Here is a 24141-nt window from a genome sequence, read left to right as displayed (position 1 = left end):
CCTCAAAGTTAAAGTACTTCTTTGTTCCAAATATCAGAACTATCTGGTTTTAAGTGTAGTAATAAACCATTTTCGTCAATTTCTGTTTTTAAAAATTTAATTGGGCTTACCAATGTTAATTTACAGGGAACAATATCCCACAAGTGAAATGCATAAAGTCAATTTCATCACAAAATCCCACTTTTTCAATTTCAACCCGAAAGTTATTACATTTCAATAATAATATCAAATTACTAAATAATTTACAAAAGTTTTTTTGCTATTATTTAATAGTTAGTATATATATTAATAGTATTTTTATTAATTGTTTAAACAAATGTTAAATCTTGATAATCCTGGGATAATTAACATCTTCAAGAAATTATTTTAAGATCATTTATAAACTTTAAAGAATGTGAATATTACATTTCATATCATTTCCACCATAACTTACATTATTGAAATATTTGAATTTTACTATTAAATAATAATATAATAAAAAATAAGATATAAAAATAGCATAAAATATATTATTTGTTTTTATTATATTAATGGGTTATTTCATAGGAAAATGACTTCGTGAGTTGTCTTATTATTTCATTTATTCTTATAATATTAATTTATTAATTATTTAGTACTATGACATAATTTATGTGTCCAATTATTTAAATTTATGATTAGTAATGTTATGTATTCCTAGTGAAAATTTAATTATACTTGCTATTTATTATGTAAATTTTTTAACAGCTAATCTGTGGTACACTATCTATATATCACGCCAATTTCATTGATTTATGTTCCTAATTTAATTTTATTATAAAGGTACATTTTTTTATCACTATTGAATTTAATAAGTTAATAAATAATTTCTCCGAAATTGTCTGATTTAAATCCTCCATATCCTATATCACTAAATGGAAATGCTTGCGGCTCGTTATATTTGTCGGGCCTTTGGAAAGCGTAGAACGTGTTAAATCTTGGACTGGAGGTTACGGATGCGATGTGAAGAAGAGCGATCACCTGTAAAAATAAACTTTGAATAATTCTAATAAAAACAGTTCAAAATAATTCATTTTAATTTTTAATCAGATTATATTCTCAATAAATAATAATTATTTAAGAACAATTATGAAAATGTTTTATGTTATGTTAGACTTAGAAGTCCTTAAAATATTTTATGAATTGACTATGTCATGTCGAAATTGTCAATGATTATTGTTTATTTCGTTTCAGGAAGTGGTCAAACCATAAACAAATCACTGACGAATTGTCAGTGACTTATAAAATTTTGATAATTTTTTAGGATCCTAAAAGTACTTATATATATTAGCAATTAATATTACATAAAAATAAAATAAATGTGTACTTACGAGTACGTAGAACAAAAGATACTTCATATTGATGTACTTAACACCCGAAGTTTCACAACCAAATGATCTCCAAATAAGAATAACGTTAGATTATTTGCATTCAAAACTGTACAGAATAATAAATAGTAACGAATATGTTACATTAACTTAAACACAATTGATATTGAAACACGTTTAAACTGAATCAAATGCAATGGAAAACTAAAACTAGTTTTGAAATTTATTGTTTTATTATCAATTGGAATTTATTAAAAGTTATAGTACTTTACTTTCAGATATAACAGACTCACATAATTTTATTCAAGGTGATGTTGTTATTCACTGTTGTAGATACTGCAATTGTTGATAGGACCAAATAACAGTTTATTGAATCTTATTATTATTTACACATAACATTTTATAATAATAAGTTGATATTATTTACAATAAATGTATTATTAATTAAGTATTATTATACATTGCATCAAATGTTATTAAAAATGTAGCACTTTTTGACATTTATAAAACTGGTTGCATTTATTTTCCCAATTTCTTTTTAAGTTTAATTAGTTTTACGTATTATGTTAATTACATTAAAACAAATTTACATATGATTATGTATTTTTTAGTGTATGCATATGCAGTTCTTATACAAGTTGGCCCCAAAGATAACTTATTGCTAGACATTACATGCTGGGAAAGAACTTTCAATCTCTAATGTGAGAGTGTCCCCAAATGTTTCCAAATGGGTATTGCGTCAAATGAAAGAAAAATCTTTTAGTTTCCTATATACTGCTATTAAGTTTTTCAAAATCAATTCACTTAGAAAATTATTGTTTTTGGAGGGTCACCTTGTATAATATACAAATTTTCTAGTGGAAAGCAAAAATTAAATGTAATTTGGTAATTGTAATATTGTTTAGTATTGTTTTTATCATAATCAGCATTAATTTTGTGTTGTGTTAATTAATGATCTTTTTAGATATTTTAAATGTAATATTATTTAATCATAAACATTTTTACATGAACGTTTAATTACAATTTTACCCCATAGTTACCCAAATGATAAAAGAAAACAAAAAATTGATGAGTATTATTAATTTTTATTTAGCTTATAAAATGCATTCAGTAATATCCTCCATAAATTCCAGCACTGTATCCAAGGAATGGGAGACTTCCAAAAGAGTAGCCAGCGTATGGGTAAGCAGCAGAGGCGTATGGGTAAGCACCAGCAGTGTACACAATTGGAGATGGTGCCGGTTTGGCTGCTACAAAAGCAACGGCCAAGACGGCAAGTACTAACAACTGTAATAAATAATAACAAATCAGAAACTGGGTACACATTATTGAAATAATATATCTTATAATGCTTACGGTTTTGAACATTTTGATTGTTGGCTTGTTTACTGCAGATTGAAACAAACTATGGTTAATAATTTTGTGACCACATTTTTATATGCCATTCTATTTGCCTAAAAAAGTGCACTCGAATTAATTAGTCTAATGTAAATTAGATAATATGTCAGCAAGTATACACTTGGCAATGGTTTTTGTATCACATTTTTTATTAAATAAAACGTAGAATACTACGCATATAAACATTGAAAATGTCAATGAAAATTATATTTTGTTAGTTTATTCAAATAGAATATGTCAGATAATTTTATTTTATGAAAAGAAAATAATCTGTTTGGGGAACAGAAAGCTTTAAATAGGGTGTGTAGTTGACGGTTCAGAGGGCAATGGTGAATACCTCTTGAAATTTGTATTTAAAAAAACTGGTAATATATTATATTATATATATTTAATTCTTTTTTATTTCATATATTATAAATAACGCCGATTTTTTTTCTTGAAATATTCGATCAAATCCGGTACTGGAGAAGTTTCTGAAATTTGAAAAAAGTCAATTTTTTTGTAGTTTTCAAAAATTTGCATCTCAGCTTCTATAAAAGTTAGACATTATGTTCGAACGACATTCTTGTCTGGGAAATCTCTATTTTCAAGACAAAATTAGATATTAGCATTAAACTTATTTTCGGCTTAGCTGAAAGCTTCTAACTGAAGCAGTGTATAAGCTAAATTTTACCTGTTCTCTTAAATCTACAGCTTCTAAAATATAAGGTTAAATAACTGTATATATATTATATATTTTCTTTCCCATAAGCAGAACGATTTGCATCATTTTTTCAGAGAAATTAGTCTATTATGTTCCCAACAAGCTTTGAAAATTTCAAGTATGGTTTCGAGCTTAGATCTGAGTTATAAAATTTAAAAGATAATTATTATTTTAAAGATAATTATAGGTATTAAAAATTGTTTATATCATCTGATTAAATCTTCATTTTTTATTGTTCGTATTGTTATTTGTTACTGTCATGTATGATACTCTTAACATTGTATTTAGCATCATTCAAAGTAGAATCATATAAAATTTTATAAAAATATACTTGTTAATAAAACTCTAATGATAAACTAAAGCATGAAATGAAGTGTCAAAAATATGTGATAATATTTAGTTTTGCACCAAAAATTAAACTGATGTTTAATGTAATGTTGATATCAAAGTTATTTGTTGAATATTTGTTTTTATGAAATCTTATACTACTAAATTCAATTATGAACTTATTTTTCTCATAAAAAGTATGCTGCTTGCAGTGTATTCAGATAAATTATGGAGTGAAGTAAACAATAGTCACGGGTTGTATATAAAACTAAAGGCATTCTAATAATACTTTTAGATAAATATTAAAGAAATATTTCTTTGGACTCAATAATTTAGCACAAAAATGAACATGACATAATTATATATAATAATAATATTATATTAATAAATATATAACCAGAACGGCACGATATTTTTTATGCTTGGATACTACCTTGTCAAAATTTAAGTATGAAGTAGGTATTATCACGAGCCAATCCTTCTGAATTGACCAATAAGAAACAGTACCCTGAGATCACGTACTTATCACGCCAGTAAATGTTTTTGTATTACTTGTATCTTGTTTGAATAGTGTGTTGAAATTATTTAGTGTGGTCCCAAAGTAATTATAAATGCTTAGAATGTCCAAAGAATTACTGGGGAAATTTGCTAAATCGGCACTACATTATGAGCATGAGTGGAGTTATGTTTAAAATTAATATTAATATTTACTAATATAAATTTAGAATACTCAGTAATAATGTAAATTTTTACTTATTGGTACGTAATATATTAAAAATAATCTGAATTGTTTTAAAAATAATTATAGTCGGAATTATTGCATGGCGAAAAATAAAACTTCATGAAATGCTAAATATTATTTTTATTATCGTTTTTGGTAATCTAATAATATTCAAATAATCCAGCACCTTGGGCTAGGTATGGTAAAGCTCCAAAAGAGTATCCAGCATATGGGGCAGAATAGGCATAGGGATAGGCAGCGGAGTATACGATGGGAGATGGATTTGGTTTAGCTGCTACAAAAGCAATTGCCAAAATGGCAAGAACCAACAACTGAAAAAGAAACAAAAACAAAAAAAATTATAATGAATTAAATAAATTAATACCACATACAGATTTGAACATGTTTGATAGTTGAGTTGTTTAGAGCTGATTAAATTAAACTATGATTCAATTTTGACATCAGGCTCTTTATATACAATTTTATTTTACACAAAAATGTGCATTGATAATTAATTGTGTTTTTAAATGTAAAGATGCAAATTAGTCAAGTTTTGTCAACAACTCCTTAATATAATTGTTATATTTAATTTTTTTTTCAACATATTATTATAGTAAACATTAATTATTACTTTACAATATTATGCAATTTAGTCTCAAATTTTATATTTTTATTTTTACTAAGTGTTAAACAATATGCATTTTATATAAACACAACACTTCCTATTATTCAATTCCAATTCTAGGTATTTAAAATACGATTCTTGGTTCTATTTTAAGAAAAAATATATCATATGAATGTGTCATTCGTCTTGATTATCGTTTTTTTTTTTTTTTATTGGGTCAAAGAGGGGAAAATCTATAAGACGCCTTCTGGTGGAAGTCGAAGGCAGTGTTGGACTAAGCGACTAAAAACCCCTCTCCGGGCACCGATCCGAAGATCATGGCCTAAGAGTATAACCATATAGGTTTAGGAAAATAGGGAGAAGGAAAAAATTAAAGAGGTTTGCAGCTAACCGTCACATACTAAAGAAAAGATGACCCAAAGAGACGCAGAGGTCTAGACAGCCAAGAGACAAGGTCTCTTGCATCTGTCAGATTCACAGGGTTGGATGTCATGCAAGCATGCAATCTCCGGATTAGAGTGTTGAAAGATAGATCTCCGGAGATTGAGGGCATGTTTGCGCCGCAGCTCCAAAAGAGAGGAAATGTATTCGAAACAGACTTGTCTGTTACGAATATAGTTTGATTATCGTAAATTTTGTGATATCTATGACACCACTCTGGACTTTATATTTTAATAAAATATTTGTTTTAGAGGTGTTCGTAAAACATTTGAACTATTATATATATTAAAATATTAAAAAAAGTATACTATAAATTTAAATAAGGTTTATTTGTGAAATAAAATGTTATTATAAAATTTTACTTATGGGACATAAAATATAAAAAACAAATAATTAAAATTTACGGAAGAAAGAAGAAGCTGAGTGTGTGGTGATGGAATAATATGGTATAATTTTATAAATAACAATATTTTATAGTGCTATGATTTTTTAATAATTAGTAAATTTACTATCTATTACTGCAATAGAAATTATCGATTGTTGTTTACATAATCATTGTTGCTAACTTTAACAATGACTTTATGAAAGGGATGATGAATTTAGGTGGCAACAATATGCATCAAAAATAATATAATATAATAATAATAATATATAATATATAAAACTATAAAATAGATATAAATAAAATATAAGTATAATGAATTCTATAATTATACTTGAAATTATATTTGTTAAAAATTGATGAATTTGGAAAAGCCTTTTATTGGAAAAAAAAAATAAAAATAAATTGTATATATTTTATGGAAACATTCACGACACACACACAAATAAATCAATATGTTGATGTTTGAACTTATTTGTACAGGATATATTAAAAGGATTCTGGGTTGTTTCAATACTACTTGTAAATGGTATTATTGCATAAAAAAATAATACATATTGAAATAGTGCAAATTTTATTATATTTTTCTACAATTTAATAATATCCATAAAATTTAGCAGTGTAGCTAAGTGATGGGAAACCTCCGAAAGAGTATCCAGCGTATGGGGCAGAATATGCGTAGGGATAAGCAGCAGGTGCGTAGATCGCAGGAGATGGATCTGGTTTAGCTGCTACAAAAGCAATTGCCAAAATAGCAAGGACTACCAGCTGAAAAAAATAATTGAAAATCAGTTATGAATTACAACAACTAAATACATTACATACTGATTTGAACATTTTTATTGGTTGTTTTGTTTAGAACAGTCTAAATCAAACTATGATTTAATTTTTAAATCAAGTTGTTTATATACAGTTGCATTTAACCCACAAAATGTGCATCGTATTGCCTTTAATTACGTGTTTTAAAATATATGTAAATGAGGCTAAACTTGTGAACAACTGTATAATATATTTTTTGTATCCAGTTTTGTAATTTAATTGAACATATTATGCATTTTTGACATGAATTTTTATTTACTTAAAGGTTAATACTATCGAAATGTGCGTATTTTTTATAATTTCAGTGAGTTCCGCAACATTTATGTGATTTTAATTAACATAATCAAAGATCTCTATGCACATAATCAACTTTTAAAATAATTCAAGGATAACCAATTTGTGTGCACTTTTTGCAAATGTAAATGATTAAATTTTTATATATAAAGGATAATAATTAGAACTAGAATCAGTTTGTTTTATACCTCACAGAACAGACAGTTACATAAAAATGTTCAAATCTGTTAGTGTTAAACATTTACCCTATATGCATTGTATCATATTAATATTAATTTTCATTTTCAGTTGCTGATTTTTGCTCTTTTGGCTGTTGCTTTCGTAGCAGCTAAACCAGACCCATCTCCAATTGTGTACTCATCTTACTCATCTGCTGCGTATCCCTATGCGTATTCTGCCCCATATGCTGGATACTCTTTCGCAGGTTTTCCATCCCTTGGCTATGGTGCTGGACTGTACGGATATTATTAAATCAACAAAAAGTTACCAATCTGAAAATGTTTCCTTTACATTTGATTTATATTTCATTGGATGTTGAATAAATTCTATTTGTAAAAAATTATTTTTATTTTACATATATTACCTGTTTTAGAGAACCATAATAAAAGACAAATGGTTAATATATATATTCTTAAAATTAGCAAACATGAAAATATTCTAATTTATTAGTTTTTTAATTATTTTAATCAAATAAAATGGTGTCGCTGGTACATCCATTTTATAAATAATATTACGCAGTGTCAATATTTTTTGAAAAATAGTATATTTACAACCGATTATTATAAAACAAAATATTGGTTGTGACTTAAATGTCTTTATTTTTGTCTTAAAGTTATGAAAGGGCTAATAAATTTTCATGGCAGTTTTAGTGTACTTACTGACTGGAGAAAATCAAGTTAAGCAATTGGAAACAATTCTTATTTATTTATCAGTTGTCAAAAATGTTTATTTATAGTTTCTTTATATTTCTTTACTAAGTGTTATATTTTTTTTTGCTTAATATTTTATATATATATATATAAATATTTTTTTTATTTTTTTGCTTTTCAAATTATTTTTATTTATAGTCAGGTCTGAATAATTATTTGAGGAACAACCATAATGTAAACATAATTAAAAAAAATAGAATATTATCAATATTCATTAAAATTTGTCATAAATGAAAAGACTTAAATCTTTAGTTGAATGTATTGGTATACAGTATATAGAAAATAATTTGGATTGATATAATAATAATTATAAATAGAATTATTACATAAGGAAAAATAACACATATTGTAAGCTATATGGTCAATTTTATTATCTTTTCCAACATTTTAATAATATCCATATAATCCAGCACTGTAGGCAAGAGATGGGAAAGCTCCGAAAGAGTATCCAGCGTATGGGGCAGAATAGGTGTAGGGTAAAGCAGCAGGTGCGTAAATGGCAGGAGATGGATCTGGTTTAGCTGCTACAAAAGCAATTGCCAAAATAGCAAGGACCAACAGCTAAAAGAAACAATTGAAAATTAGTAATCAATTACAACAACCAAATGCAATACGTACAGATTTGAACATTTTTATTAGTTGTTTTGTTTAGAACTTTCTAAAACAAACTGTGATTTAATTATGAAATCGAGTCGTTTATATACAATTTATTTAATCTAAAAAATGTGCATTGTGTGGCTTCCGATTCATTATGTGTTTTAAAATGTAATGATGCAAATGAGACAAATCTAGTTTTTTCCAGTACAGCAGAAGAACATTAACAAAAATTAATTTATTTAATTATTAAATTCGGAATATTATGTTGTTAATATTGACATGAAATTTTATTTACTTAAAGGTTAATGTTTAACAAAATGTGCGTATTTTTTATAATTTCAATGTGTTTCTAATTAACATAAACAAAGATCTCTATGCACATGCCTAAATTTTAAAATAATTCAAGGATAACCAATTTGTGTGCACTTTTTGTATGCAAATGTGTCAATTTTTATATATAAACGATATTATTTCGAACTAGAATCAGTTTGTTTTATACCTCACAGAACACACAGTTACATTAAAATGTTCAAATTTGTTAGTGTTACATATACACGACGTTCATTGATTATATTAATTTTATTTTTTATTTTTAGCTGTTGATTTTTGCTCTTTTGGCTGTTGCTTTCGTAACAGCTAAACCAGACCCATCTCCAATTGTGTACTCATCTTACTCATCTGCTGCGTATCCGTATGCGTATTCTGCCCCATATGCTGGATACTCTTTCGCAGGTTTTCCATACCTTGGCTATGGTGCTGGACTGTACGGATATTATTAAATCAACAAAAAGTTACCAATCTGAAAATGTTTCCTATACATTTGATTTATATTTCATTGGATGTTGAATAAATACTATTTGTAAACAATTATTTTTATTTCACTTATTATACCTGTCTTAGGAAACCACAATAAAAGACAAATGGTTAACATATATATATATATATATTCTTAAAATTGGCAAACATGAAAATATTCTAATTTATTAGTTTTTTAATTATTTTAATCAAATAAAATGGTGACGCTGGTAAATCCATTTTATAAATAATATTACGTAGTGTCAATATTTTTTGAAAAATAGTATATTTACAACAGATTATTATAAAACAAAATATTGGTTGTGACTTAAATGTCTTTATTTTTGTCTTAAAGTTATGAAAGGGCTAATGAATTTTCATGGCAGTTTTAGTGTAGTTACTGACTGGAGATAATCAAGTTAAGCAATTGCCAACAATTCTTATTTATTTATCAGTTGTCAAAAATGTTTATTTATAGTTTCGTTATATTTCTTTACTAAGTGTTATTTTTTTTTTGCTTAATATTTTATAGATATTTATTTTTTATTTTTTTGCTTTTCAAATTATTTTTATTTATAGTCAGGTCTGAATAATTATTTGAGGAACAACCATAATGTAAACAAAATTAAAAAAAAATAGAATATTATCAATATTCATTAAAATGTGTCATAAATGAAAAGACTTAAATCTTTAGTTGAATGTATTGGTATACAGTATATAGAAAATAATTTGGATTGATACAATAATAATTTTAAATAGAATTATTACATAAGGAAAAATAATACATATTGTAAGCTATATGGTCAATTTTATTATCTTTTCCAACATTTTAATAATATCCATATAATCCAGCACTGTAGGCAAGAGATGGGAAAGCTCCGAAAGAGTATCCAGCATATGGGGCAGAATAGGCGTAGGGTAAAGCAGAAGCGTAGATCGCAGGGGATGGATCTGGTTTAGCTGCTACAAAAGCAAAAGCCAGAATAGCAAGGACCAACAGCTGAAAGAAACAATTAAAAATTAGAAATCAATTACAATAACCAAATGCAATACATACGGATTTGAACATTTTTACTAGTTGTTTTGTTTAGAATCTTCTAAAACAAACTGTGATTTAATTATGAAATCGAGTCGTTTATATACAATTTATTTAATCTAAAAAATGTGCATTGTGTGGCTTCCGATTCATTATGTGTTTTAAAATGTAATGATGCAAATGAGACAAATCTAGTTTTTTCCAGTACAGCAGAAGAACACTAACTAAAATTAATTTATTTAATTATTATTAATTATTAAATTCGGAATATTATGTTGCTTTTTTTGACATAAAATTTTATTTACTTAAAGGTTAATTTTTAACAAAATGTGCGTATTTTTATAATTTCAATATTTCCGCAACATTTAAATGTGTTTCTAATTAACATAAGCAAAAATCTCTATGCACATGTCAAAATTTTAAAATAATTCAAGGATAACCGATTTGTGTGCACTTTTTGTATGCAAATGATTCAATTTTTATATATAAACGATATCATTTCGAACTAGAATCAGTTTATTTTACACCTCACAGAACAGACAGTTATATTAAAATGTTTAAATCTGTTAGTATTACATTTACACGATGTGGGTTGATTATATTAATTTTAATTTTCATTTTTAGCTGTTGATTTTTGCCCTTTTGGCCGTTGCTTTTGTAACAGCTAAACCAGACCCATCTCCAATTGTGTACTCATCTTACTCATCTGCTGCGTATCCGTATGCGTATTCTGCCCCATATGCTGGATACTCTTTCGCTGGTTTTCCATCCCTTGGCTACGGTACTGGTCTATATGGATATTATTAAATCAATATAAAGTTACCAATCGGAATGTATTGAAATATTTGTTGTAAATTAGATTTCTCGTTGGAAGGAAATTGAATAAAGTCTATATGTGATAAAAATCTTTATTTTATTTACAATATGTCATATAAATAAAGAATACAAATGAATAACATTGATATATAAAATTATAATTTTTTAATTATTATAATTTACCTGATACCCTGTTATATTACGGTATCATTTTATATATATATATATATATATATATATATATATATATATATATATATATATATATATATATATATATATATTTTATATTATGTGGTGTCTAGATTTTTTGACAATTAATAAATTTGTAACAAATTATTATAGTTTGAAATATTGGTTATTTCTTTTTTTATTTTTATCCTAATGTTATAAAAGGTGGTAAATTGTAATGATAGCTAAAAGTGTACTTTTCGAGTGTTGCAAAAATGATTAAACATTTGGCAAAAGTTCTTATTATTTTCGTTAATTTGATATAAAACTTTTCAAAAGTATTCTTTTAATTAATTGTTTTACTGTGTATTAATTTATTTATCACATTTTATATCACGTTTTTTGTTGGATTTTTTTAAGGAATCGTGTTATTATTTAGAAGTGCATATCTGGTCAAAAACATCCTGTATATGATATATGAGACTGAACGAAATTTTTGTGGCAATAAAAATATTTATAAATAATTGAAATATTGAAAATAATCTGGACTGATATAATGAAAATTATGAGAAAAAATAATGCATGTCATAATTTATATTGTAAATTTTATTATCTCTCTCAACATTTTAATAATATCCATATAATCCAGCACTGTAGGCAAGAGATGGCAAAGCTCCGAAAGAGTATCCAGCGTATGGTGCAGAATAGGCGTAGGGTAAAGCAGCAGGTGCGTAGATCGCAGGGGATGGATCTGGTTTAGCTGCTACAAAAGCAAATGCCAAAATAGCAAGGACCAACAGCTGAAATAAACAATTGAAAATCAGTAATGAATTGTAACAACTTAATACAATACATACGGATTTGAACATTTTTATTGGTTGTCTTGTTTAGAGGTGTCTAAAACAAACTGTGGTTCAATTTTGAAATCGAGCTGTTTATATACAATTTACACCTGTTCTAAAAAATGTGCATTGGATTACCTTTGATTAATTATGCATTTTAAAATGTAAGGATGCAAATGAGACAAATCTTGTGAACAACAAAAGTAATATACTTTTTATATTCAGTTTTTTCTAATAACTAGAATAGTATCACAATAATTAAATTGAGAATATTATGTATTTTTGACATAAAATTTTATTTACTTAAAGGTTAGTGTTTAACAAAATGTGCGTATTTTTTATAATCTCAATACTTCCGCAACATTTGTATATCTTTTTAATTAACATAGATCTCTATGCACATACCTACTTAAATTTTAAAATAATTCAAGGATAACCAATTTGAGTGCACTTTTTCTATGCAAATGATACAATTTTTATATATAAACGATAGCAATTCGAACTAGAATCAGTTTGTTTTATACCTCACAGAACAGACAGTTACATTAAAATGTTTAAATCTGTTAGTGTTAAACAATTACACGATGTGCAATGATTATATTAATTGTTTTTTTTTTCATTTTAGCTGTTGATCTTTGCCCTTTTGGCCGTTGCTTTCGTAGCAGCTAAACCTGATCCATCTCCAATTGTGTACTCATCTTACTCATCTGCAGCGTATCCATATGCGTATTCTGCCCCATATGCTGGATACTCTTTCGCAGGTTTTCCATCCCTTGGCTATGGTGCTGGACTGTACGGATATTATTAAATCAACAAAAAGTTACCAATCTGTAAATGTTTCCTATACATTTGATTTATATTTCATTGGATGTTGAATAAATTCTATTTGTAAAAAATTATTTTTATTTTACTTATTATACCTGTCTTTGGAAACCACAATAAAAGACAAATGGTTAATATATATATTCTTAAAATTGGCAAACATGAAAATATTCTAATTTATTAGTTTTTTAATTATTATAATCAAATAAAATGGTGACGCTGGTACATCCATTTTATAAATAATATTACGTAGTGTCAACATTTTTTGAAAAATAGTATATTTACAACCGATTATTATAAAACAAAATATTGGTTGTGACTTAAATGTCTTTATTTTTGTCTTAAAGTTATGAAAGGACTAATGAATTTTCATGGCAGTTTTAGTGTACTTACTGACTGAGAGAAAATCAAGTTAAGCAATTGGCAACAATTCTCATTATTTTTATCAAAAATGTTTATTTATAGATTCTTTATATTTCTTTATTAAGTGTTAGTTTTTTTTTCTTCATATTTTATAGATATTTGCTATTCAAATTATTTTTATTTATAGTCCGGTCTGAATAAATATTTGAGGAACAACCATAATGTAAACAAAATTAAAAAAAAATAGAATATTATCAATATTCATTAAAATGTGTCATAAATGAAAAGACTTAAATCTTTAGTTGAATGTATTGGTATACAGTATATAGAAAATAATCTGGATTGATACAATAATAATTATAAATAGAATTATTATATAAGGAAAAATAATACATATTGTAAGCTATATAGTCAATTTTATTATCTCTTCCAACATTTTAATAATATCCATATAGTCCAGCACTGTAGGCAAGAGATGGGAAAGCTCCAAAGGAGTATCCAGCGTATGGGGCAGAATATGCGTAGGGTAAAGCAGCAGGTGCGTAGATCGCAGGAGATGGATTTGGTTTAGCTGCTACAAAAGCAAAAGCCAGAATAGCAAGGACCAACAGCTGAAAGAAACAATTAAAAATTAGAAATCAATTACAATAACCAAATGCAATACGTACGGATTTGAACATTTTTACTAGTTGTTTTGTTTAGAACCTTCTAAAACAAACTGTGATTTAATTATGAAATCGAGTCGTTTATATACAATTTATTTAATCTAAAAAATGTGCATTGTGTGGCTTCCGATTCATTATGTGTTTTAAAATGTAATGATGCAAATGAGACAAATCTAGTTTTTTCCAGTACAGCAGAAGAACACTAACTAAAATTAATTTATTTAATTATTATTAATTATTAAATTCGGAATATTATGTTGCTTTTTTTGACATAAAATTTTATTTACTTAAAGGTTAATGTTTAACAAAATGTGCGTATTTTTATAATTTCAATATTTCCGCAACATTTAAATGTGTTTCTAATTAACATAAGCAAAGATCTCTATGCACATGCCAAAATTTTAAAATAATTCAAGGATAACCGATTTGTGTGCACTTTTTGTATGCAAATGATTCAATTTTTTATATATATATAAACAATATCATTTCGAACAAGAATTAGTTTGTTTTACACCTCAAAGAACAGACAGTTATATTAAAATGTTTAAATCTGTTAGTGTTACATTTACACGATGTGCGTTGATTATATTAATTTTAATTTACATTTTTAGCTGTTGATTTTTGCCCTTTTGGCCGTTGCTTTTGTAGCAGCTAAACCTGATCCATCTCCAATTGTGTACTCATCTTACTCATCTGCTGCGTATCCGTATGCGTATTCTGCCCCATATGCCGGATATTCTTTCGCTGGTTTTCCATCCTTGGGCTACAGTGCTGGACTATACGGATATTACTAAATCAGTTACCAATGTCAATGTATTAAAATATTTTTAATATTTGATTGATATTTGAAGGAAAGTTGAATAAAGCCTATTTATAATAAACATTATTTTATTTGTATTATTTGTCACATAATTAAAAAAATTACAAATTAATATTATTTATTTAATATTACGGTGATGCTGATACTTTATATCTCATTATAAATTATAATATTGAACGTATACACAATTTTTGACAATTATTACCTCAGTGTTATGAAAGGGATGTTAAATTGTTGTTGTAGCTAAACGTATATCTACTTAAATCAACTCTAGATACTCCAACTTTAGCATTTGCCAAAAAATCTTATGATTTTTTTTAATTTGACATAACAATTTTAAAAAATTAGAAAAAAGTCAATATTTTAGTCATTTTCCGTTCAAATGGCTTTCTTTTTTATAAATATACTCTACTTTCAAGATAAAAATATATATTAGCGTTAAACTCATTTCCGGCTTAGCTGGAAGCTTCCAACTAAACTACTGCATTAGCAAAACTTTACTTGTTTTTATAATACTCAGCTTCCAAAGTTTATGGTTAAATTACTATTATCTATTACTATTATCTCGAAGTCGTTGTTAAACGGCCGTCCAAAGCCGATAGATTCGGGTTTAAATTTCTTTATTTCTGATGAACTCTCAAGGAAGAAATCGGCGGCCAAATCGGTTACCCACGTATTGGTACGAAGTAAATTGAAAACAATCGTCACTCATGCATTATTAATTTTAAATGAAATTACTTCAAAATAATACTTGTTGTGTGCTATTTGGTAAATTTTATTCATTATCTTTTTCTACAATTTAATAATAACCATAAAATTTAGCAGTGTAGCTAAGGGATGGGAAACCTCCAAAAGAGTATCCAGCATATGGGGCAGAATAGGCGTAGGGATAAGCAGCAGGTGCGTAGATCACAGGAGATGGATCTGGTTTAGCTGCTACAAAAGCAACTGCCAAAATAGCAAGTACCAACAACTGAAATAAACAATAGAAAATATTTAATTCATTTTAACAACTTAATACAATACATACGGATTTGAACATTTTTATTGGTTGTGTTGTTTAGAGCTGTCTAAAACAAACTGTGATTTAATTTTAAAATCAAGTTGTTTATATACAATTTTATTTGACCTACAAAAAGTGCATTTTCTATTGCGTCTAATTAATTGTGTTTTTTAAAGTGCAAGATGCAAATGAGACAAATCTTGTGAATATAATATACTTTTTTATACTTAGTGTTTTTGTGAATACATTAGTATAGAAATAACTATGTATTAGTACATTTTAAATTGGAAATCTGAATTTTAATTTTCTTCATAGATCTTAAGTGAAATGTGCATTTTTTAAAAACACAACACTTTTGGCAATATTTATGTATATATCTGATTAACATAAATAATGCACTTACTTATTTTATTAAATAATTCAAGGATAACCAATTTGTGTGCATTTTTTGTATGCAAATTATCAAAGATTTGTATATAAGCGATAATAATTAGAACTAGAATCAGTTTGTTTTATATCTCAACAACAGACAACTACATTAAAATGTTTAAATCTGTTAGTGCTAGACATTTACATGCTGTGTATTGGTTATATTAATATTTATTTTTATTTTCAGTTGTTGATTTTTGCTCTTTTGGCAGTTGCTTTCGTAGCAGCTAAACCTGATCCATCTCCAATTGTGTACTCATCTTACTCATCAGCTGCGTATCCGTATGCGTATTCTGCCCCATATGCCGGATACTCTTTCGCAGGTTTTCCATCCTTGGGCTACGGTGCTGGACTCTACGGATATTATTAAATCAGCATAAAGTTACCAATGAGATTGTATTAAAATATTTACTATAAAGTTGATTTCTATTGGATAGGAATAAAGTGTATTTGTAATATAAATCTTTCTTTTACTTAACATATCAAGTATCAAAGAAATTGCTCTAATTTATAACGAAAATATAGAAACTGCCTTTTAAATAATGTTAGGGTTATTTAGATGTACATAATACAAAAAATAATTTAATTAATTTCTTTCACTTGATCGATTCAACAAGTTAATGATAAATTTGAGTTATTCGGCTTATGAATTTGCTTAATTTTTTGAATAAAGAATATTAAGATCGATTGGATTTAATAATATTTTATGAAAAAAAGTGTACTCAGTGATCAAATACTTTGGCCCTTCGAATAACTTTTTTCGACAAACATAATTTCAAAATCTTAAGTTTCACATTCTTAATCCTTACTCTATTCTATTACAAGCAATTCCAACTTTGATAGACCCATATATGAACGATGATTTAAGTATTTATAGCTCTTGAAAATGCAAGAGAATCAATAAATAATATTTACTGAAAAAATGTAAAACATATAACGATTCAAACTAATTTTTCTTAGTTATTATAATCTAATATTACAGTGTCGTGCGATATGATATCGTTTCATAAATTACAATACTCCTTTGTGTCCAAAAATTTTGATATTTGTTCAATTATTCATTTATAATTTTTTTATATGCTGCTCTTTATGATATTTTTATTCTACAAATAATATTTATTTATAGATTTATGAATTTTATTATATTTTTATTGTAATACACAATAGTATAGTAATAATTAATTTCAATTCATCTCAATTTTGTTTATAAATAGTTTTATTTGACCTACAAAAAATGCATTATTATACTGCCTGTAGTTAATTATCTGTTAATGGAGAGATGCAAATTAGATAAATCTTGTCAATAACCACATGTTTTTTAAATTTAGTTTTTTCGATAAAATATAATAATTATTAAATTAATAAAAATTATATCAATTTATTGTAATTTTACAATTTTTTGTGTTTTGATGGGAATTTTATTTATATTTTTATTTTCTAATAGCTCCGCACCATTTAAAGTATTCTTAATTAACATAAATAAACATTTTCTGCACATACTTAAAATTCAATTATTCAAGGATGACCAATTTGTGTGCACTTTTTGTATGTAAATTGTCAAATTTGTGTATATAAGGAATAAGAATTAGAACTAAAATCTGTATATTTAATTTCTCACGGAACAGACAACTATTTTAAAGAGTTTGATGAATTCAAGAGTAAAAGCTTCTAATGAAAAGTAGTGTCAGTGACATTTACAAAATATTTTTTATATTGTATTGTAATTATTTGTATTTCCTGTTGTTGATTCTTGATCTTTTATTTTTTATTCTTTTCTATTCGTAGCAATAGATGTCTGATGTGGTGTTCATTCGTTAATACTGTTCAATAGGTAATTCGTCTATTCATTATTTTAAACTACTCATGAGATCTTATAGAATGTTTAGAATAAAGTAAAGGTAGCCAAATTAAACATTTATACGAAAGAACTGTTAAACTGATGATTATGTTTTTACTTTTTCATAATTACCACCTAAGACTGTGATGTTCTGAAGTAGAAGGTACGATCAAAATAAGTAACATATAATATTTTATTAATCATAAATAAAGAATTATTTATGCCCAATAGTTATTGATTTTACTTACTAAACTGATTTATCTGGAAAAGGTGAATAAAAATTAATTATATTATAATTAAACATAAATAAAATATTTAAATTAAAAAATCAACATTATGTAAATAGAACTAGTTGTCTATGTAAATTAACGCGTGGCATACTAATAATTTTCTTTAATATTATACACATAAAACAGCTATAACTAAATAATAAATAACAAATTTTTGGTTTTTTAAGTAAATGTACAATATTTTTTATGACAGTATTGTTATTTTTGTAGATTTTTTTTTACTTAATTAATATTTTTTCTTGATATACCATATCGATTAATTTGAAAGGCTAAAAATGATAATAACAAGAGTAGCATTACCATCCTAAGAACCAGTTTCCCACGGTTCCTCTTGTATGATAAAGTAATCCAATAATTTGTAGAACACTGCAACATTTCTAAATCAGTATTTATATTTTGTTTTAAAAAATATATACATATTTGTATTACGAAAAAATACATAACAAAATTATATTTTTTACTTGTTAGTTCATCAAATACTATAAAATCGAATGAAAGAGTAACTATTACACTTATTTTATTTATATCATATTTCTAATAATACATTTTTGGATTTATCTCAATTGTACTAAAATTAACAAATACTAGTATGTCATTGTTTTAGTTTATAAAAATCTGGTTTAAATTTAAAATCTAAAATTGATACTATTTTGAAATGTTATAGAAATTATTGGGTTAAAATAAAATCAAATTATGTTATTATTCGTGAGTTAATTAGAGAAATAATATTTTTGAAGTATATAAAATAATATACAATAAAATAAAAAAATAATTTTTAAACCATTTAATTCAATATAGTTTGATCATATTTTTAGTCATGTGGTTTCTTAGATACTATCTCAGTGACTCTCACAATAATAAGTTGACATTTTTTTAAAATTAATATTGTATATAATATTAAACATTAAATTAATCCCAATTATTATTACAATCTTTAAATCTAAAAAGTAATATTAATATTCTTATATTTTATATGTCAACTTTATTAGATTTCTTAGGAATATTTAAGATTTTCTCCGTTCCAACCTTATTTTTCAATTTCATGGCAAATGCCATTCGGCAGCCGAGTGTACGACTTTTGAAGTGGATAATTTCAATTTCAAAAATTAAAATTAAATATATAAATAGTTTAATATTTGCCGTTTTAGACGGTTACAGGTGTCAGAATAATAAGTTGTGCTGAAATCGTTATGGGCAAACTGGTAATACGACAGGGTGGTGGTCGAGAACGAGTTACGACTAGCAGAGAGACTTCGTTCATCACAAAACTAGTAGTTTTTAGGGTATACACATTTATACCAGTCTGGCTGTAGTACTTGTTCTTACTTCGAATGGTCTTAGACTCGTTTTTATTAGTTGCTATTATATCTTTAATAATCCACTTGAATATAAAATACCACTGATAAAATTAATTAATTTATTGGGTTGCCTGAATAAAAAGAAAATAATTTAATAAATAACCATTTTATTGAACTATAGAAATGTTGTACTGTGTAATCCAAACTATTGCATTCTATGGAGTAATTTTAAACCACTGTTTAGTAGTAGTGGGCAACTGGGGCGCCGTAGGCTACAGCGGGGGCGACGTATCCGGCAGAGTAGGCGACTGGGGCGGCGACGGCTGGAGCGTGGGCGGCTACGACTGGGGCGGAGTAAGCCACGGCGGGTCCGTGGGCGGCTACTACTGGGGCGGAGTAAGCAACAGCTGGGGCGGCGGCTACTACTGGGGCGCTGTAGGCGGCGGCTACAAGGCCTGGCTTAGGGGCAGCGGCGGCGAGGGCCAAGATGGCGGCGAAGACAATGGCGAACTTAAATATAAAAAATTATTAATATACAATACAGTATGTTATATTACAAAGTACTTACGATTTTGAACATTTTGTATAATATCTTTTGAATCTGGTAGGATCAAATGATACGGTTTAAAAAATAGTTCTCCTTTTTATACTATCTAACAAGAAAAATTTTGGTGGGGTGAACGTAGTAAGAGCCTGCTGGACCAAATTTATTGTCTTAAATTAGTTGGGTTTCAAGAAGGTCAGAGTATTACAATGACCTTAACTCTGACTTAATGTATCCGTAGACGTAATCTGGTTCGATGAATGTCAGCCGTGATAGATGGGAAACATTTCAGAAATTGTGTATTTGAAAGATCTTTTTAGATAAACCATGCATTTTTTGAATAAATTATTGTTCTCAGAAATTAAATTTAATTTACTCTACTGATTGATTCCTAATTACTTAAAATATTATTTTTGGTCTCGTTATTTTTTAAGAAAAACAAGAATCTAGATTCAACAAATTTTGATGTTAATAATTATCATCTAAAAATTGATTTTTGAATTGATTGACAATTTTAGTAAAACAACTTAGATTTATTTAATCATTTATTATCGGTATTCAATAATAAGCAAGAGGAGAGTATCCATATCCATAGTTGTAACCTGAAGAGTAAGTCAATGGAGCTGAATAGACAGGAGCCGAATATCCAGAGTAGGCCAAAGGAGCAGAGTATGATGAATATACAGGCGATGCCAAAATTGGATTAACTAATCCTGGTTTGGGAGCTGCAACAGCCACAGCCAAGATGGCAGCAAAAATGACAACCAACTGAAAACGAAAAACAATTTAATTCTTCCCATGTAATGCTCTAGAACTTTTATATTTTACAGATAAATTACAAATATTGAGTACATACCAGTTTAAACATTTTGGAGATGCTACTTCACGCTGCTGATGAAATACTATGCTGAAAATTGAATTCTATTTCCCTTATATACCTTCATCTTTCAGGTAATACAATGTGAGGGACTTTGGTACTTACTGCAATTCGTGTAAAATAATCCTGCAAAACTGGTTACCCAGATAAAAATGTGAATCACTTTATTCCATTATGCCATCGTTAAAGTTAAAGGAAAAATTACCAACACTGTTGCTATATTACATGTATTATTGTCATCTGGTTTTACAATGTCTAAATTACTAATTATGTCATTAAATTTAGTATAGTTTGTGATTTTACAAGGAGATTTAAATTTAACAACATTTTAACAGAGAAGACCAATATATTTCCGGTCAATTTTTGTTTTTGTTGATTAAGTGAACCAGTTTCGTGTAGAATTCCTTTCTTCATTTAATTGCACATGCATTTCCCACCAGTTTTTGTTTTCGTGTATAAAACGGACACGGTGCACTGCTGAACATTATTATTTGATCTGTCAAGTATACACAACGCATCAACATGTTCAAATTGGTAAGGTTTATATATATTATTATCTATTATTTATTCCTTTAATTAGTTCAAATGCATTTCAAAACTTTTATTTATTTTCAGATCTTTGCCTTCGCCGCCTTTTTGGCTTTGACAATTGCTGCACCAAACCCTGGACTCATTTCTAGCTACAGTGCTCCAATAATTACTTCAGGATACTCAACATACTCCGCTCCTTTGACTTACTCTAACTACATCAACCCATCTATTTACTCATCGCCCTTGGCTTATTCTGCTGGATACGGATATGCTCCTTATGCCTATTTGTAAACTATGTTCTATGCCACAATAAAGACTTGAAAATTTATAAACGTTGTTTTGCAAATAAATCATCAAGTTTCATCATAATGTTAAAACCAGCAATGATGTAGATAAAAAATGCCATTAAAACTATCCTAAAGAAACATAAATTTCATTATCTTTCAAAATAATGCTACTTTTTATATAAGCGTTTTAAGTAGGTTTTAAGTAATTGTTATGATATGCTCTAATTCAGCTTTGCATGCTTAATATTCGGTGTACACCACCCACGATGTTACAATATTAGTTAAATGGATTTTTAGTGTTTTGTTTTTTACATTTATCACTTTATAAAAACTAGTCAAACATCACCTGTTGATTTTTAAGTAGGTATTTCTCCAGCTTTAAATTTGCCAATAGAAAAAATTATTTAATTATCACTTTATTCCGAATATTAATTAATGAATTAAATTCAAATGTTCACCACCAAATTATATATTTTAAGTTTAATACCTTTTTAACAATTTATTTAAATCATAGTTTATTAAATAAAGAAATTTTAAATTCATATATTCTTGTTTTTGTGTTATTTGTTATTATTTTTATTAGAAAGTGTTTGACATAAAATTTTACTTGTTCATCTGTCAATTGAATTAATTAAATCTGTTTGGTAAATTAAGAATCATTAAAAATGTGATAATTTTACTATTGATGTGACGAGTCAATCAAGATTTTTTAATATTTAATTTATTTAATAGCATGTTTATGCGTAGAGAATATTTTTTATTTTGCTGAAAATTGATCAAAATATTTATGTTGTGTATATGTAAATAAACGTATTTTAAATTGTGTCTATTAACCTTTAATTTATTATATAACTTTGTTAGATTTAAATATCTTACATTCTTTCTTCAAATTTTCATTAGTCAAATATGATTAGTGTGCATAATTTAACAGAGGTCTGATTCTTATACGTTGAATAATAGAATAACTGTTTTTAATTGGCAAAAACTAATAATGAGTTAATTTAAGTATTAAAAAAAAAAATTAAATTTTACATTAAATATTTTAATTATCCAATTTTTTATTGTCACAACATTTTAATACAATTCTTTTTATCCTACTACATTTAAAAATGTCATGGTAGCAACCCATGAATTATGCTAATATGTGGATGTAGATGTTATTAATCCTATTATTTTTGAGATTGAAGATAACCCCTCTACCTATCTCAAAATTCATTGTTCTTGAACTATATAAGCCAATTCAATTTTGTTTGTTACAATTATTTGATATAAAAAAATCGAATATCCTACAATCAAAATGATGAAGTTGGTAAGTAAAAATTTTAATATTAAAACAATCATGGTCTATTTAATAAAAAATTACAGATTGCTGTTGTCTTTTCTGCTGTCTTGACCCTTTCGACTGCCGCCCCTAAACCAGGTTTAGTGGCTGCTTCTTACAGTTCACCTGTATTAGCTAGTGCTCCAGTCGTACACGGTGCTCCAGTAGTAGCTAGTGCTCCAGTAGTAGCTGCCGCTCCCGCTGTAGCCTACTCTTCTCCATTGGCTTATTCTTCTGGATACGTAGCCCCAACAGTTGCTCATCATGTCGCTCATCCGGTAGCTCCAGTAGCCTACTCCTCGTATGCAGCCCCAGTAGCTCATTTGGTTTGAAGATTACGTTTGATGTTTTATACTTGACATATTGATTTTGTACACGAATTTCGAATAAATACATACAATTAAGGGGAATGTTTTATTTGTTAATTAAAATCTTTGTTTTTTAGTAATATTGTAAAATTAATTTAAGATGTAAGTAAGATTTTAAAATCTAAAGTTGATAAATCAATTAATAGATCAACTGAAATAATAAAATATTAGTACAGATATTTCTAAAATTAAGTATTTGGATTATTAAATATGGAATATTTATATCCAGCAAAAAATAAAATATTTTTTGACAAACTTTAAACATAAACAAAGTAATATTTATAAATTTAAACAAAAAATTAATATAATTAATAATTAATATATTGAACTATGAAACTATAATAGAAAAAAACTACTATTACTACTACTATTAAATATTCTGGTCACGATTAAGACATTTAAAAGATTGATGTGTTATTGGAATTAATATATTTATTTTTTTGG

The 24141-nt window shown here is 26.8% G+C and overlaps 2 protein-coding genes and 10 long non-coding RNA genes across 18 annotated transcripts; 5 read left to right on the top strand and 7 right to left on the bottom strand.

The window, feature by feature from the left end:
- Window positions 1–507: 507 nt before the first annotated feature.
- LOC126264559 (uncharacterized) lies at window positions 508–1639 on the bottom strand. The gene is made up of 2 exons (XR_007547250.1): window positions 1350–1639; window positions 508–999 (listed from the first exon to the last, which is right to left on the bottom strand). It is a non-coding gene; the product is annotated as an uncharacterized LOC126264559 (long non-coding RNA).
- A 772-nt stretch (window positions 1640–2411) lies between these two features.
- On the bottom strand, window positions 2412–2819 carry LOC126264591 (uncharacterized). Its single transcript, XR_007547270.1, has 2 exons — window positions 2703–2819; window positions 2412–2633 (listed from the first exon to the last, which is right to left on the bottom strand). It is a non-coding gene; the product is annotated as an uncharacterized LOC126264591 (long non-coding RNA).
- Window positions 2820–4621: 1802 nt separating this feature from the next.
- Window positions 4622–4993, bottom strand: LOC126264545 (uncharacterized). Its single transcript, XR_007547242.1, has 2 exons — window positions 4888–4993; window positions 4622–4827 (listed from the first exon to the last, which is right to left on the bottom strand). It is a non-coding gene; the product is annotated as an uncharacterized LOC126264545 (long non-coding RNA).
- A 1507-nt stretch (window positions 4994–6500) lies between these two features.
- On the bottom strand, window positions 6501–6934 carry LOC126264544 (uncharacterized). The gene is made up of 2 exons (XR_007547241.1): window positions 6769–6934; window positions 6501–6711 (listed from the first exon to the last, which is right to left on the bottom strand). It is a non-coding gene; the product is annotated as an uncharacterized LOC126264544 (long non-coding RNA).
- An 83-nt stretch (window positions 6935–7017) lies between these two features.
- Window positions 7018–9449, top strand: LOC126264543 (uncharacterized). The gene is made up of 2 exons (XR_007547234.1): window positions 7018–7282; window positions 9179–9449. It is a non-coding gene; the product is annotated as an uncharacterized LOC126264543 (long non-coding RNA).
- On the bottom strand, window positions 8332–15978 carry LOC109605053 (uncharacterized). 5 transcript variants are annotated; one of them, XR_007547236.1, is made up of 3 exons: window positions 12381–12398; window positions 12258–12297; window positions 8332–8546 (listed from the first exon to the last, which is right to left on the bottom strand). It is a non-coding gene; the product is annotated as an uncharacterized LOC109605053 (long non-coding RNA). The 5 variants fall into 5 exon arrangements; XR_007547240.1 differs by lacking the exons at window positions 12258–12297; window positions 12381–12398 and adding an exon at window positions 15943–15978; XR_007547237.1 differs by lacking the exons at window positions 12258–12297; window positions 12381–12398 and adding an exon at window positions 14096–14235.
- On the top strand, window positions 10961–13141 carry LOC126264542 (uncharacterized). Of its 2 annotated transcripts, none has more exons than XR_007547233.1 (2): window positions 10961–10978; window positions 12868–13141. It is a non-coding gene; the product is annotated as an uncharacterized LOC126264542 (long non-coding RNA). The 2 variants fall into 2 exon arrangements; XR_007547232.1 differs by lacking the exon at window positions 10961–10978 and adding an exon at window positions 12703–12804.
- LOC109605054 (uncharacterized) lies at window positions 14628–16806 on the top strand. Of its 2 annotated transcripts, none has more exons than XR_007547235.1 (2): window positions 14628–14644; window positions 16532–16806. It is a non-coding gene; the product is annotated as an uncharacterized LOC109605054 (long non-coding RNA). The 2 variants fall into 2 exon arrangements; XR_002191931.2 differs by lacking the exon at window positions 14628–14644 and adding an exon at window positions 16421–16470.
- Window positions 16807–19919: 3113 nt separating this feature from the next.
- LOC126264567 (cuticle protein 16.5-like) lies at window positions 19920–20451 on the bottom strand. Its single transcript, XM_049963022.1, has 2 exons — window positions 20338–20451; window positions 19920–20279 (listed from the first exon to the last, which is right to left on the bottom strand). The coding sequence occupies exons 1-2, from the start codon at window positions 20347–20349 to the stop codon at window positions 20010–20012; spliced, it is 282 nt and encodes a 93-aa protein (XP_049818979.1). The 5' UTR covers window positions 20350–20451; the 3' UTR covers window positions 19920–20009.
- Window positions 20452–20851: 400 nt separating this feature from the next.
- Window positions 20852–21400, bottom strand: LOC109605055 (uncharacterized). Its single transcript, XR_002191932.2, has 3 exons — window positions 21296–21400; window positions 21170–21234; window positions 20852–21081 (listed from the first exon to the last, which is right to left on the bottom strand). It is a non-coding gene; the product is annotated as an uncharacterized LOC109605055 (long non-coding RNA).
- Window positions 21401–21590: 190 nt separating this feature from the next.
- LOC126264515 (uncharacterized) lies at window positions 21591–22049 on the top strand. Its single transcript, XR_007547207.1, has 2 exons — window positions 21591–21724; window positions 21806–22049. It is a non-coding gene; the product is annotated as an uncharacterized LOC126264515 (long non-coding RNA).
- A 1236-nt stretch (window positions 22050–23285) lies between these two features.
- LOC126264510 (cuticle protein 16.5-like) lies at window positions 23286–23696 on the top strand. Its single transcript, XM_049962815.1, has 2 exons — window positions 23286–23317; window positions 23374–23696. The coding sequence occupies exons 1-2, from the start codon at window positions 23306–23308 to the stop codon at window positions 23659–23661; spliced, it is 300 nt and encodes a 99-aa protein (XP_049818772.1). The 5' UTR covers window positions 23286–23305; the 3' UTR covers window positions 23662–23696.
- Window positions 23697–24141: the final 445 nt, after the last annotated feature.

Source organism: Aethina tumida, chromosome 2 (assembly GCF_024364675.1).
Source record: "Aethina tumida isolate Nest 87 chromosome 2, icAetTumi1.1, whole genome shotgun sequence".
Lineage (NCBI taxonomy): Eukaryota > Metazoa > Arthropoda > Insecta > Coleoptera > Nitidulidae > Aethina > Aethina tumida.
This window is presented reverse-complemented; position numbering and strand designations above follow the sequence as displayed.